The sequence below is a fragment of the Arvicola amphibius genome, chromosome 2, assembly GCF_903992535.2.
Source record: "Arvicola amphibius chromosome 2, mArvAmp1.2, whole genome shotgun sequence".
In the NCBI taxonomy this organism is placed as follows: domain Eukaryota; kingdom Metazoa; phylum Chordata; class Mammalia; order Rodentia; family Cricetidae; genus Arvicola; species Arvicola amphibius.
The window spans coordinates 182,311,707-182,327,915 of record NC_052048.2 but is presented as its reverse complement, the minus strand read 5'-3'; the positions used below and the strand labels follow the sequence as shown (position 1 = coordinate 182,327,915).

Sequence of the window (16,209 nt, the reverse complement as noted above, 5' to 3'; positions counted from 1 at the left end):
ATCAGGACATTTATGTTAAAAGGGGATTCTAGAGATTAAATAAAATGTGTCCCCTTGTATTTATCATCACTAAAAAATAAATTATAAAGCAAAGAGAATTTCAGTTTCTATGACTAAATATTACATTATCACATGCCCCCTGGTGAAGAAAACGCAAAGAATCAGACTATGCCAGACATAGATTTAAGGAATGGATACTATGCAGCCATCTAAAGGCCATTTTTAAGTGAACCTTCATAATTACTTGAAATCTCCATGATACTATATGACAAACAATACAAAGTAATAAGGTATTTTTTCTAGTGTTATTTAAATGGGTGTACAAGAAAAAAAAAGACAAGAAATAATTATTTTTTCTTTTAGTAACAGGGCTGGGGGTGATAAAATTTCTTAAGTTCTGAATTGTCCAATATTAGCATGAACTGAGTTCGTTCCATAATTATTAATATAACAAAACATTCAACAGGCTAAGCAAACAACAAATGAAGCAGAAACATCCCTATAAACTATACCCAAGGGCATTCTTTGAGATAAAAAACAGTATTATACACTAAAGGTGAACCACATAAGAACCTGGAGGGTCTCTTACATAGCTTAGTGGTTATGAGCTTGGATCTGAGGACAGAGTCCTAGGTTCAAACCCTGGTCCTGGACCTTGGGCAAGTTCCGTAACTTTGCTAAGTCTCCCTCTGTAAAATGGGAACATTAATAGTACCTGCCACAAGGTAATACTAGAATTACATAAACCGATATATACGATAAGCTCAGTGGGGTCTAACAGTAGAGCCAAGATGAGAGAAAACATCACTGCCCCTCAGCGGTCAGCCACGGTAGCTAAGTGACCGGTTCACACCACAGCTTCCCTCTGGGTGAGAACTAGCAAGTCAGCTTTAACTGATACAAATCCTAATCTAAAAACATCCCATTTGTTTCCAACATGGGTGAAATAGGTTTTAGTTTTAATTTTTAGTTAAAACTCTGGCTTAATTGAGACATGAGTGAGATTTTTATCTCAAAAAGTGGCTCAGTTAAGAGGACTGTGAACTCGTGTCAGAAAACTGTCATTGATCATTAAAGTGTGTTGATTTTAATGCCCAAATTTATTTGTAAGACACATGAATAACCAAGGTATTACAGAATTAGGCCTATAAATTTCACTAACTTCCAAGAACCGAACTGAATTTATATTCCCTTACACCTTGGTTGAAGGAAGTGACAATGAGTTCAAAGAAGAGAAAGGGTTTGCTCTGAACATAACCTTTTCAGCTGCTCTCCGGTAAGCTCGTGTACGGAATCTGAGAAACACAGAATCTCTGAGGAACTGCAAATAAGGGTCAAAGCCAGGGGGGCGCAGGCCAGCGCCCAGATTGGAAGGGAATGAGCTCTCCACCAGGGTACTGATCAACTGGCAAAAGGCCCGAGTCAAGGGGTATTCTTCACAACGTGATTCTATTTCATTGAGTTCAACCTTTAAATAAAAGAGTAAAAAAAAAATTAGCAATACAAATATGAAATACAAAGCATTTGCTAATGCTAACTCATTAATAATGATATTATCACCACACAAAAAGTTAACAAAGTACTTCCTACTTAGCAGAAAAGACAAAGTATATCAATCACATATTATCTCAGCCTTGAAATAAAGTTTACACGCTTCTTTTAAAAATAAGGAGACAGCACACCCACTAGTTATACATATAAGTGACATTATACAGACTAAGCACATTATATTTAGGAATAGACATGTATGTACATATACCTTCTGACCTCCACACATACCTAGGGACATGTGTGCCTAGGCATACACATGACCATACATGTAGAAGGAGCAGCGGATTGCGTTCCCACCCAGCTCCCGCATGGCTAGCTTTACACCCGAAATAACAACACACAAATTGTATTCTTTTAAACACTGCCTGGCCCATTAGTTTCAGCCTCTTATTGGCTAATTCTCACATCTTGCTTTAACCCATATTTAGTAATCTGTGTAGCACCACTAGGTGGTGGCTTACTGGGAAGGATCTTAGCCTGCGTCCATCTTAGAGAGGAGAGGCATGGCGACTGCCTGAGGCGTCTGCCTGACTCTGCTTTCTTTATCCCACAATTCAGTTTTGTCTACTCCACCCACCAAAGGGCTGGCTTATCAAAGGCCAAGGCAGTTTCTTTATTAACCTATGAAAGTAACGCATAGACAGATGACCCTCCTCCATCACATACAGTAAATAAAGTAATGATAAAAAGAGTTCTGTCTCTACTTCAGCACTCTAAAAGTAAATATATTCAATTTAAAAATTATAGAAATTTAATAGTCTACAAATAACCTCTCACAATCTTATTTTGGCACTAATATAAGAATGAATGAATGCAATGTTGAAACTAAAAAAGAAAACCTTACCTCAATACCAATAGCTTGCCTCTGGCTTGGAACCCTGACAGTCTGCAGTATCTGGAAGAAAGAGGAAATGCATGTCAGTACCATCCTTGTTCATCAATAAGCAGTAACGGCACTGCACAGTTACACATCTACCCACCATTCACTCCCATAGGCATCACTCTATCTATAAAGTGATCACCGAGGAGTCCCTGACTCCTTCAGCAGCTCTGGCAGATAGAATTATAATAAACAGAAAACTGTAAAGATCTAAGAGCACACAATTCACTTTTCTCAGCAAATTCCTCTCAGATATTCTGGAATTTGCTCTTGAAAAGAACTTAGAGAACCACACCTGTGTTTAAGACACTCTGCTCACAACCAGTCATACATAACCAAGAAATAGCTTGAGAAGAGACAAGTTTGTGATCAGTTCTTCCTGACCACACCACAGGCCTTCAGTGCTCTATGGTAGAATGAACCACACTTATTCGTGATACTTCACTTGCCTGACAGTTAAGGGGCTACTACTATGTAGATTACAAACAACAACGAACAAAAAGTAGCTGACTTTTAGAAAAGAAATCATTCACTGAAATGTCAAATACCATGCAACCCTAATCCTACCCTTCTGTGATGGTGCAATGGGTGGAAGTCGAAAGAGTTCCTGCTGTCATTCTGCCACTTCTGCCCAATGAGCCTTTATGTCCACCAGGGAAAAGTCACCCAGCTGCTGTGAAAATTTTTGTAAAACTTATTAAACAGCTGGATGGACCTTTAATGGCTAAAGCCATGAAAACAGAAAGCTACTTAAATACTTCACTTTGGGCAGGAAAGGCACAGAGGAAAAGGAAGAGTACAGAAAACATGAATATTTGTTTCCTGTATTAAATGGGTAGAGATATGTCAGAAGGCTGGTCTAAAGACAACCATGGCCAGCTGCACTATAATGGGCCATGTAAAGATGGAAACTAAAGCCTGGCAGTGGTGGCGCACGCCTTTAGTCCCAGCACTAGGGAGGCAGAAGCAGGTGGATGTCTGTGAGTTCGAGGACAACTTGGTCTACAAGAGCTAGTTCCAGGACAGGCTCCAAAAGCTACAGAGAAACCCTGTATCGAAGATCAAAAAAAAAAAAAAAAAGGAAAATACACAGAGTCTGAACTATATATACTATTGTGTTTTCTTTAAATTTCTGACTGTAAATGAGCTAACTACAGTAAAACATTTATTATGAAGGCTGCTAAGTTAAACCAACATTAAGTTTTCTTAAATTAGAAATTTGAGTCTAAGGATGTGTTGCTTTGGAAAAGAGGTTCTGCTTTTGTTTCCACAGAATATGAGAATCTATGGATTGCTTCAAGATTAATATGATTTGATCACACAATACCCCTTGAAACAATTCAATACAGTGTCCACGACAGCTCCAAGACTGCTAACTGTGAAGAGTCAATCACACAGGATACCCCAATCAAGATTTAACCGTAATTCTCAAGATCCCCATAAAATTAACAATGCCCCTAATCAGCAGGAATATAGAAAACTACAACCAAATATCCCAAAATATTGTTTATAAGGGGCAGGAGAGATGGCTCAGAGGTTAAGAGCATTGCCTGCTCTTCCAAAGGTCCTGAGTTCAATTCCCAGCAACCACATGGTGGCTCACAACCATCTGTAATGGGGTCTGGTGCCCTCTTCTGGCCTGCAGGCATACACACAGACAGAATATTGTATACACAATAAATAAATAAATAAATATAAAAAATATTGTTTATAAATGTTTTCATTTAAAGTGTTTTGGTTGTAAATGATTAGTAGTCAATCAATCTCTTTCGAAAGAAAAAAGAGGGATACAATATAGAAATGATGGAAAAAAGGTAGATTATTGAATCTATGTTAATTCAAAAAAATTTTAATCTCAAAATACTTTATACTGGTATGGATCTTGGTTTATTGATACAAATTTAAGCCAGTTTTGTTATACTGTATGCATATTTTCTACTCTTGTTTAAGGTATTATTTTTATGTAGCTCATTTAAAAACATAATGTATAGTTAAGAAACACAATTTAATAGTCATCTATAATAGTCAAACTTATAGTAATGCTAGATTTTTAAGGTAATACAGAATTATTTCAAATAGAAAATCTTCAAACATTTCAAAGACCTACAGAATATGGCATTTAAAATGTTTTAAGAACTTAAGACTTGGGGGCTAGAGAGATGGCTCAGAGGTTAAGAGCATTGCCTGCTCTTCCAAAGGTCCTGAGTTCAACTCCCAGCTACCACATGGTGGCTCACAACCATCTGTAATGGGGTCTGGTGCCCTCTCCTGGCCTGCAGAAATACACACAGACAGAACATTGTACACATAATAAATAAATATTTAAAAAAAAGAACTTAAGACTTTTCTCGAGAGTGAGTGAGCCACGTCTGCTTCTGGCACACCAATTACTTCAAGACGAAGTTGAGCATCGAAGAAGCTCCTTATGGAGTTTGTTTTCAATGTGGTAAGGCTAGCCATTTGGGTAAGAAACTGCTCTTGCCTGGACTTCTTGACTGTATGCTGTATAAACTGGACATGCAGGACCACAGGAAAATGATCACTAAACTTTGCCAAAACAAGGCAGGATGGTCCTTCAGAGTTCCTGCTTCACAGAAGAAACTGCCAGACATTCTGCAGGACACAGAGGAAAATGACTGACAATCTGCAAATATAGACAGGACAGTCTTTCACATTTCCTGCTTCACTGAAAAGTCTGCCAGACACTATGGAAAATGGATGCCCCAACATTATGAGAGAACTCTGGGTGACTGTCCAGACAATCAGATATCACTGTCATTTCTAGAGTTTTGGAAGTTGCTTACAATAATACACTTCCCAGATACTTAAGCAATATTATATCCTTCTGGGGCCGTTGATGGAGTTGAAGACTAGATATTTATAATTAATATAGTTTATATAATTATAGTTTTCCTTCATTACAATAAACAATAAATTAAATATAAAACTTTAGACTCACAAAGATAGATAAAAGAATTTTCCCCCGATGACAGGGTTTCTCTGTGTAGCACTAGCGGTCCTGGAACTAGCTCTTATAGACCAGGATGGCCCTGAACTCAGAGATCTGCCTGCCTCTGCCTTCCAAGTGCTGGGCTTAAAGGCATGCGCCACCATCGCCTGGCTTAGAATATTTTCTTTAATTCTGCCAAATACAAATAGACTAAATACCATAACTTTATATATATATATATATACTCTTACTTGATAATTATTTTATATAATTTTACTACATTAAAGTTAGACAGAAAAGGAGAAATGATGTATGCTGTGAATACATTTTATTACCATTGGTTAATAAAGAAGCTTATTTGACCAATAGTGAGGCAAAATAGGGCCAGATGGGAAATCCAAGCAAAAATAAAGGGAAAAGGAAGGCAGATGCAGAGACACCAGCCTCAGGGGAAGCAAGAGGTGAGGTAACAAGCCACAAGCCTCTTGGTAAATATAGAATAATAGAAATGGGTTATTTTAGGTTGTAATGAGCCTGATGCCAAGCAGTGGTGACACACATCTTTAATCCCAGCACTAAGGAAACAATGGCAGGCATTTCTGTAAATTCAAGGGCAGTCTGGTCTACAGCCCAATCTAAAGAATGAGTTCCAGGACAGGCTCCAATGCTACAAAGAAACCCTGTCTCAGGAAAAAAAAAACCCACTAATAATTAATTATATTAAGCCTGAGCTAATAGGCCAAACAGCTTGTAATTAATATTAAGCCTTTGAGTGGTTATCTGAGAACTGGTAGGCGGGAGAGGAAGTTACAGTTACAGTAGTATCTCACTGACCTTGGGAAGTAAGATCTTTAGAGTTACTGGAAGAACCTATCTTCAGAAACCTAGTAAGGTTGTGAACCACAAGAAAATAACCCAGACTGTATGTTTTTAATTCTATGCTTGGCTCCCAAACCCTAACTTCCTACGTGGGAATGCCTGGAACACTGCTCCAACCAGATGTTCTTGCTCTACAGTATAGCCATTCTCCAAGCATACAAAAAGAGAGTTCATGGCACTACCTGAGTGTATTCCAACGACTGCCAAAGTGAAGCAGCAATTTCAGGAGACTTTCCAAAGGCTGCAAGTGTCTTCAGCAGCTCAGCTTTGAGAACTGGGGGAATACTGCATTGCAGGAGCCCCAGAATCACCACGACAGGAGTCCACTGAGGATGCTCACAAAGCGCCAAGCGAGCATTTTCACTCTGAGATTTGAACACAAAACAACAAGAAAGCTTTTACTTGCTTATCTAGGATTTTCTGTTTGGTTTTATGAGATTTCTCTCACCATGCTGCCTATACTGGATTCCACCTCCACTAACTCAAGCCATCCTCCTGACTTGGCCTCCTGAACAGATGTGAATATAGGAACCTACTACCAAGTCTGGTACATTTAATACATACTAAAACAAAGAGAGTCCATCACTTAGCTTGAAGCCTATTGGTAGATTAAATTAGATTACTCACAGAAGGAATGGAAGACAAATTTCAAAGCATTTCTTTGGCAGACTGAGGAGCAGAAAATACTACTATAAACAGATAAATAGTCTGTTTACTAGGGTGACATAAATCTTAGGCACTTTTAAATCTAGAATAATACTAGAACATAATACTAGAACAATACAGTATTATGACACTAAAATATATCTGATTCATGAATGAGTCAACAAATACTTTTCCTGAGGAAAAGAATGAAAATTATTTTATAAATGATAACTTCACTTTATTTCAATAAGATATTATAATAAATTTGATATTTAATGTACAATAATACCAAATATGATTAGAAAATCAAAACCTATAAAATACATTTCTATATTCTAGACAAAATGTTAACCTGAACAGTTCATTTTGCTCTGGTAATCAACGAGTATTTCTAAGTTGTGAAAATGATTAGATAACTGTAACTTTCTTTTAATGAAAACTATTCTTGTTGTACAAATATATACCTATACACGTGTCTATCTCAGAACCTCTATTAGAATTACTTTCTAGAACTCTGGTTCTCAACCATCCTAATACTGTGTCCCTTTAATACAGCTCCTCACATTGTGGTGACCCCCAACTATAAAATTCTTTTCCTTGTTACTTCCTAACTGTAATTTTGCTATTAAATGTAAATATACTTGTGTTTTCCAATAGTCTTAGGAGACCCCTGTGAAAGGGTCGTTCAACCCCCAAAGGGATTGCAACATGGTTTTAGAACCATTGTTCTAGAAGGATGCACACACAACTGACTGACTTTCCTCTCTTGACTACTTTCTTACGTGTTCAGGCTATAATTTTCAAATTAAGACTGTGCTAGTGAATAGAACTAGCAAAAATTATATCCTCTAAAGTCTAGAAAACAAGAGCATAAGGATGAATGCTACGTATGTGCTAAATATATCATAATATTAACCACTAAAAGAAAATGCTTGGCCACTTAAGATGTCACCAGGCTACAGCATAAAACAAATCATTCTAGGGATGGACTACCTACCCAAGTAATGATAGTAGATGTTAGCTGCAGAAAAGCAATCAGTCCATCTTGCTCCTTCTGGGTGATACCACGTGAAGGAAGGTGACGGTACTGGACACTATCTGCACTTGGCAGGTCCTTTCGGAGATGTTCATGGTAAAGCAGTAAGGAATGAAAGAAATGCTCCCAGGATACGGGGCTGCCGCCCGCTCCCTGAATGTTTTCAACTGAAAAGAAAAGCAACATAGAGTTTTCTTCTTAAAATGGCCTATTTGGGACTCAAAGGTAGAAGTCTGCCTACCGCATAAGAGGCGGCAGGGCCAAAGGCTAGTCCTCTATGAAAGGTCCAGCAGTTTGCTTGAAGTTCAAGAATAATTTAACTTATAATGACATTAGTCTGCCATTGTCCTCTGTCCTAAATCATCAGCCTTGCTCTGCCCGGGTAAGTAGTATGCTGACAGGGGTCAGAATCCTTTTCGATTCTTTTTTGCCCAGACCTAAGGATGGGGTAGAGCCCAAAGAAAGTGACTGTGCATGCCATTTACCTGCTTCCTACCCGGAAGTTCTCAGTGACCAAATAATTCACAAGGGATGAGCTTGAGTGCTATAGAGACAGCTGTAGCGCGGATCTATAAATTATACTATTCCACTACACACAAGCACTGGGGCACAGAGAACCACAAATAAGACAAGCCCTGACAGAGCAGCCAATACGCTGGCTTGGGAGACAGGCATGGCTGCTTTAATCGTGGCTCCCCCACCTGTCACCAGGGGTATTTTAAAGCTTAAGTTCTCCAAACTCATCTTCTCTACAAACACACAGCAGATATTTAGTTTCTTTTCCCTTTTAGCAGTATATCTGGCTTAATTTAAGTCTAAAATTAAATTAAGTCTAAAAATATATCTGGCTTAAGTCATTCTAAAAATTAGTAATAAGAAAATAAGTATTGATGAGGGCAAATTACAAAAATCAAATTTAGCTATGCACGATGACTTATACCGTAACTCTAGTAGTCTGAAGGTGAGGGAGGAGGATGGTGACAGGTCTGGGGGCCATCCTGGGCTTCGACCGAGTTCTAAGAAAGCTTCGGCTATGGAGTGAGACCCATCTTAAAACAAAGTAAAGCCAAACAAGAACCAAACCCCCACTGCAAGGAAATATACTTGGTCTTATGTATCAGACGTGTTCTTAGAGAACACATATATGGCTTCAGACTTGTTACACTTAACTGTATTTAACAAGATAAACAGCAAAATCCCCCAATCTCGGAGACCATAATCAAAGTATTACCATGCATAAAAATGACCAGTGTAATTCTTTCCCTCAGTATTATAAATGCAATTTATACCTATGGTAGAATCTACACAGCAGTACAAGAACACAAGAGTGTAAAAACAAATCCAGCATGCAGACTGCCCTTACCGTGACTGCTACCATTGACTTTGAGCAGGCTTAAAACAGTAGTGGGCACACTGAGGTCCATTGGCCAAGCCCCGGAGCATTTTTAAATAAGGAATATAATAGTTGGCGGCAACAGGTCACCCATTTGTCTAACAAACTTTGACAAGACAACCTGAAATTAGGAAAAAAAGTTTATAGAAAATTTACCTCAACTTTTAAGGTAACATGGACAGCTAATAAAAAACCACATAAAAACCTAAAACAAGCAAAAGCTGCAGAGAAAACCCTGTCTTGAAAACCAAAAAACAAAAAACCAAAAAACAAAAAAACCAAAAACAAAAAAAAAAAAAAAAAAAAAACTAAAACAAGCCGGGCGGTGGTGGCGCGCGCCTTTAATCCCAGCACTCGGGAGGCAGAGGCAGGCGGATCTCTGTGAGTTCGAGACCAGCCTGGTCTACAAGAGCTAGTTCCAGGACAGGCTCCAAAGCTACAGAGAAACCCTGTCTCGAAAAAACCAAAAAAAAAAAAAAAAAAACCTAAAACAAATTCAGCACTATGATTTAATTCATTGCCACAAAAAAAAACAAAAGTAACTGCTATTTTATTTATGAAAAACTTATATATATATTTCTTAAATAAAAGAAGAAAAGTGATGATTTCTAAATAACTTATTACCTGTGTTCAAATCTCTTCAATGGCCAAATCAGAGAGTAAAAATAAAAAGCTCTGAAACTCACCTGGCGCTGAGGGGGCCGCTGATGAGCCACTCCCAGGTAGGAGCCCATGGTCGTTGGAGTCTGCAGGGGCTCTGAGGGACACCAGTATTCCAGAGCAAGTTCCAAATGGAAAGGGTTCTTTTTATACAGTTCACCAATCTGCAAAGAATAAGCAAAAACTATAGGGAAACGTTTACAACAAAAAAATTACAGAAATAAAAAAGCACCTTAGTATTGAATTCTTCTGCAAAAATTTTCTAAGGTTCAAGAAAAATAATGGAACAGAAAAGAGATTTAAAAAAAAATTCTCTCTCCAGCAGAATGACTTACCAGGAGCATTAAGTGTTCCAGGTCCCTCCTAAGTGAGATAGGGGGCTCGTTTCCCATCTGGATACTCATGTGAATCATTCGAGCATCTTCATCCGCCCGATTCTTCAGCTGCTTCACCTTTGTATGTATTAGACAAGGCTTAATGCAAATATCTTATGCATTGGTTAATAACAAAATCAAGAAACTACGTAACTAAGAGTAACAATATATAAGAAACATCACTTAAACACCTGTATATTTTAGCAATATAAAAAATACAATAGGAATTTCACTAAAATACTTAAGATTATAATATCTTAAGTATCACAGGGAGCCAGAGAGATGGTTCAATAGGTAAAGATGCCTCAGCCAAGTCTGCCCAGCACAAGATGGTGGGAAGAACCAACTGCTACAGGCTGTCCTGACTCCACTCCTCTCTCTCCTGTCTGTTAGAACATGCTCATGCCCACACACACACACACACACACACACACACACACACACACACACACACACAATAAATAATAAAATGTAAAAAAAAAGTTACCACAGAATTTTCCACTTCACAGAAATTGAGATTAATGTTTCTCAAGAGAGACATCACTATCATTGGCGTATAGCCCATCTCCAGTGAAGTATTATCCTAAATACTGAATGAAACTTCACATCCCTAGAACTACTACAGAACATGTTACAGTGATTGTAACAAGCAAAACTCATAACCCAGCATGCTGTGAACATTACACTTGGCTGGCATGAAAATGTAAACTAATGCTAATGAAACAAGAAATTACTTTGTTCTCGGGAAAAAAAAAAACACATTTATAGCTGCAAGTTCCAATGTTCCTTTCTCAATATCCAAAGAAAATAGGTAAAGTATGGAAAGACTTGAACAACAATTCCAGCTAATTATTGATGAACAATCCATAGATTAGGTCTCTTCCATTTTCACAGACCACTATTACTAAGATAGGCCACAGTGGAGTGCTTTAAAGCAAACTTCACATTAAGGCAATCCAGTGAAGTATTATCTCTGACTCTGAGGATTTGACTATAAACTAGTGAAAGAGAAATGACTGGAGTCTCCTAGTATTTAAAAATTAAACAAACACACACACACAACAACTCTCTCTCTCTATCTCTCTGTCTCCTCCCAGGGACCAAAGTCAACTCAGGGAAAATGCAAAAACAAATTAAACAGGGCCAGGCAGTAGTGGCACACACCTTTAATCCCAGCACTCGGGAAGGAGGCAGAGGCATGTGGGTCTCTGTGAGTTAGAGGTTCAGCCTGGTCTACAAGAGTTAGTTGCAGGACAGGCTCCAAAGCTACAAAGAACCCCTGTCTCAAAAAAGCAAAAAAACAAAAACCAAACAAACAACACAAACAAAAAAACCCTTAAATCATCTTATATACCTATTAGTAAATTATAGTATTCAAGAATTGGGTGATTAAATTGTTTCCCCCTGCCCAAGACATTTTTCTGATTCTTATACCCACAATATACCCTCAACTTTCACCTTTTCAGACAATCATCATCATTCCATAATCAAATACTCAAATAGATATTAATTAGAAGAAATTTCAACCTTAACCTTTCTAAGGGTTCCTTTCCCCAGATATGAAGTAAAAGCACGAGCAGGCTTCTTCCCACTTCAAAACTCTGTTGGCTTACCTTTGTCTTTAGAGTTGCTGGAGTCTCGACTTACCTGTTCATCCTGACCATTCTAGCCCTTCACTGAGCTAACCTTAGCCTAAAGAAACCGACTGTCATTTACTGCCTGATCTGCGAGGAGGTACTACTGCAGTCTACACTTTTCTTCATATACAATTTGTCTATGAGGAAGAGAGTGCCTTACTCATTTGGCTTCTTAGTGTTTCTTTTCTTTGTCCTTTTCTCTTTTGAGAAGGGGGTTTAGAGCGCTCCATGTACACGATCTAGCCCTATCTGTCTGCTTCACACCTAGCACAATACCCGGACCACAGAGAAGCATAATGAACAGGTGCTGAGCTGTGAGGTGATGAGGTCCGTGCCACCCCATCTGGCTATGTTCATTTGCTCATATGAACATCCTTACATGTACGCTGAGGTTCATCTGCATACCACAAATTAAAAGTCTAAACAATTATCTATAAAAGGAGATTTTCCACTATGCCTCTTCCAAATCAGGTATAAAAATACTGTAGTCCCTTGAAATTCATGAACAATTGGTTCCAACACCACCTGAGGATACCAAGAACCTATGGATACTCAAGTCCCTTATACAAAATAACAAAGTAGTTGAATGCATCATACATACATTTTCCCATATACTCTTTAAGCCATCTCAAGATGGCTTAAAATACCTAACATGAATAATACAAAACAGTTGCTATTCTATATTGCTTTAGGAAAATAATGGGGGAAAAAAGTCTATATAGTTTCAGCACAAGACACTTTTGTTTTGTTTTAGAGGGAGTTTCTCTGTGTAACAGCCTTGGTTGCCTTGGAACCTCGTGTAGACCACATAGAACTCATGGAAATCCACCTGTCTCTGCCTCCAGAGTGCTGGGGACCAAAGGTATGAGCCACCATGCCCAGCTTAGACACTATCCTTTGAGACTGAAAATTTCAAGTCAAAGCTGGCTGATTCTGAAGACACAGAACACTGAACACAATTGAAAACCAAGACTATTAGTAAGGCAACTTCAGCACCTAGGGTACCTGCTGCCCAGGGTATTAGAATTAAACAGTAATCACTACACACAGAGGGATTTTCATAGCCTACCACTTCTTGTGCTCTCGGTTGTCCAATGCTCCTTCTGGAAGACATCTTTCCAGGTAGAAGGGTCATATCGTTTCCCTGTACCATCCAAACTGCACTTGCAATACATCACTGCCGGATCTTAGTCTGCACTGCTACTTATTAGTGAAGTTAGTCAAAACAGTTTTAAACTGTTTTTCTTTTCTTTTATATATCTTTGTGGTTTTTTCTTTTTTTTTTTTTAAAGATTTATTTTTTTATTGTGTATACAGTATTCTGCCTGCCTGCCTGCCTGCAGTCCAGAAGAGGGCACCAGATCTCATTACAGATGGTTGTGAGCCAGCATGTGGTTGAAGAGCAAGGCAGTGCTCTTAACCACTGATCCATCTCTCCAGCCCTAAAACTGTCTTAAAAAGCTCATTTTATACTGTTATACTTACTTCATTGGCATAAATGCAAGGAAGTCTGTAATGAGATTATGAGTTCTGCGAATGTAAAATCTTCCTGATAGAAGTTTCGGACAACACCACAGACTCGGTGAGGAACAAGAAGACACTATCGGCAATGGCAAGTCGGCAATTGCTTCATCAGCTTCCGTGAACTCAGCCAGGGCCTAAGAAAGATTTAGAACATAAAAACCAAACTGAGAAAAAGTCTTAACTCAAGTTCTATCCCACGACCTTTTTCCAGCCTCCTAACCAGTGCTAAGCACAAAATGGGATTGCACAGAATTGTCATGAACTCACAAACTCCAAATATACTGAAAAAGTACGTCTGAAACACATGAAGCTGGGTGTGGCGGTGCACAGCTTTAGTCCCAGCACTCAGCAGGCAGAGGTTGGTGGATCCCTATGAGCTTCAGGCTAGCCTGGTCTAGCTTCAGGCCAGTCAAAACTACATAGTGAGAACTTGTCTTAAAAAAAAAAAAAAAAAGGTGCCGGGCGGTGGTGGCGCACGCCTTTAATCCCAACACTCGGGAGGCAGAGGCAGGCGGATCTCTGTGAGTTCGAGGCCAGCCTGGTCTACAAGAGCTAGTTCCAGGACAGGCTTTAAAAAAGCTACAGAGAAACCCTGTCTCAAAAAACCAAAAAAAGAAAAAAGAAAAAAAAAAAAAAAAGGTGAGCGAACATGTTCTTCCTATGAGTGACCTCTGACCTGTTAAGAGATGGATAATATTAACACTGATGTAGTCAGAGAACTTTTATGCAAGCATTAGCATCCTAAAACAATACAAGGGCTTTAATTTTACTGAAATCTCCAGGGTCATATAGGAACAAAGGAAAAGCTATGAGTGAGGACCAAAACCTAGACATGACTGATTTCGTTACTCTACTCATCTGGCAGTCTACAAATGAAAGCTCAAATCGTAATTCAAAGACGTATATGCTAGCTACTTGAGATTTTTTAAACATTTGGATATTTCCAAGCTGTCCATAAACAGACAGACAAAAATGAGCCTTACCATGCATGGTCGTCATGTCATTTCTAAGACTGGCGCTTCATTTCAACTACACTGGTCAATTTTCCACACATACTAAATTACAGAAATTCCAATTTAACACTTTACCTTTAAGTGTTTAATATGCAACTCAAAAGATACTAAAAAAATAAAATAAAAAATTATATATAAAAATACCATTATCATATCTTCAAAATAATTCTTCGGTTTCAAATATACGATGGTCAAACACAGCTGTGTCATCCAGGCTGTGAAATGCCTTGATTTGGTTTGAAGTTTTATTGTTTTGTCTGGGCTCTGTAATTTTTTGCAGACTGTTTGAACTGGGAACTAGATACAGTCTACACACTGCAGTTAACTAATACACCACAGCTACCCCTGTGTCCCTTTTATTTCTGTCTCATCCTTTATACACAGTCTACACACTGCAGTTAACTAATACACCACAGCTACCCCTGTGTCCCTTTTATTTCTGTCTCATCCTTTACACGCTGCAGTTCTCCATGTGACATGCTGTTGCTTCCAGTGGTACATGTCATCTTGCCCACTACTTGGTAGAGTTTTATTTAGAAATGTTGATAAGAAGCCAAATTTTTGTTACTATATCATGGGGGCTGAAAAGATGGCTCTGAGGTTAAGGGCACCGGCTGATCTTCCAAAAGACTCGGGTTCAACTGGCAGCTCACAACTGCCTATAACTCCAGCTCCAGGGGACCCGACAACCTCACACAGACAAAAACCAGGCAAAACACTAATATTCTGTAGACAGAAGTTTCTATAAGATTAATATATATTAAACATTTGTCATATTAATAATAATATAGAGTTTTCATCTACCTTCCCGTACATGATTTTGGGTTTGAGCCTCTATCAGTTTTGTGCAGTGAACCATGAGCACGCCTAACAATGACCTTTGAAGTCTCCAAAAAAGAGGATGGGACCCCACAATGACAATTCCTCTAGGACTATGATAACACCACTAAGCTGAAAAATACCACCTAAAGATCAGTTTGGACTATAAACTGCTCAGAACAATTTCAAGGTGGCTAGCTGAGATGATCCAGCCTAACAGACTACTCTAGCCCTGCACTTTCCCATTATACAGAGACTGGACAACAAATGATACAGATACCTCTCCCAGGACTTGACATTAACCCTAATTTTCTCTTCAAGATCCCCTAAAGATACCATTGCCCCCAGATAGCAGGAAGTAAATTTGAAAATACAATATTTATATTCCCAAGGGGTACGGTGGGTGGGTTTTGGTCATTCAATGGGTTATGGATATTTGTCATTTTTAGGGGGATTGGTTACAAATTGTTATTGGTAATGGTTAGAAAAAAAGCTAAACAAAGGAAAATTAGATTCAAGATTCTTGTTTTGAAAAAAGGGAGGATATAGACATAAGATAAAAAGGTATACTATTGAATCTACATTTAAAAAGTACCTACTAGGGCTGGAGAGATGGCTCAGAGGTTAAGAGCATTGCCTTTTAGCCCAGCACTTAGGAGGCAGAGGTAGGTTGATCTCTGTGAGTTCAAGGCCAGGCTGGTCTACAGAGTGAGTTCCAGCATAATCGGGGATACACAGAGAAACCATGCCTGGAAAAACAACAAAAAGACTGAAAATCACTTTAAAACTTTAATTTTATGACTATCAAAAATTGGGGAAAACCTGCTATGTAGTTTATTCTGTCCCAC

The 16,209-nt window shown here is 38.5% G+C and overlaps 1 protein-coding gene across 1 annotated transcript in view; it reads right to left on the bottom strand.

Annotated features, from left to right (window-relative positions):
* The window catches only part of Nup205 (nucleoporin 205), a 70,609-nt gene that overhangs the window by 36,903 nt on the left and 17,497 nt on the right, over nt 1-16,209 (bottom strand). Inside the window, 12 exon segments of the mRNA XM_038319416.2 lie at nt 1,259-1,468; nt 2,396-2,446; nt 6,443-6,625; nt 7,903-8,108; nt 9,305-9,335; nt 9,337-9,404; nt 9,407-9,455; nt 10,021-10,158; nt 10,330-10,446; nt 13,487-13,550; nt 13,552-13,624; nt 13,627-13,664. Coding sequence (XP_038175344.1) covers nt 1,259-1,468; nt 2,396-2,446; nt 6,443-6,625; nt 7,903-8,108; nt 9,305-9,335; nt 9,337-9,404; nt 9,407-9,455; nt 10,021-10,158; nt 10,330-10,446; nt 13,487-13,550; nt 13,552-13,624; nt 13,627-13,664 — 1,228 coding nt within the window.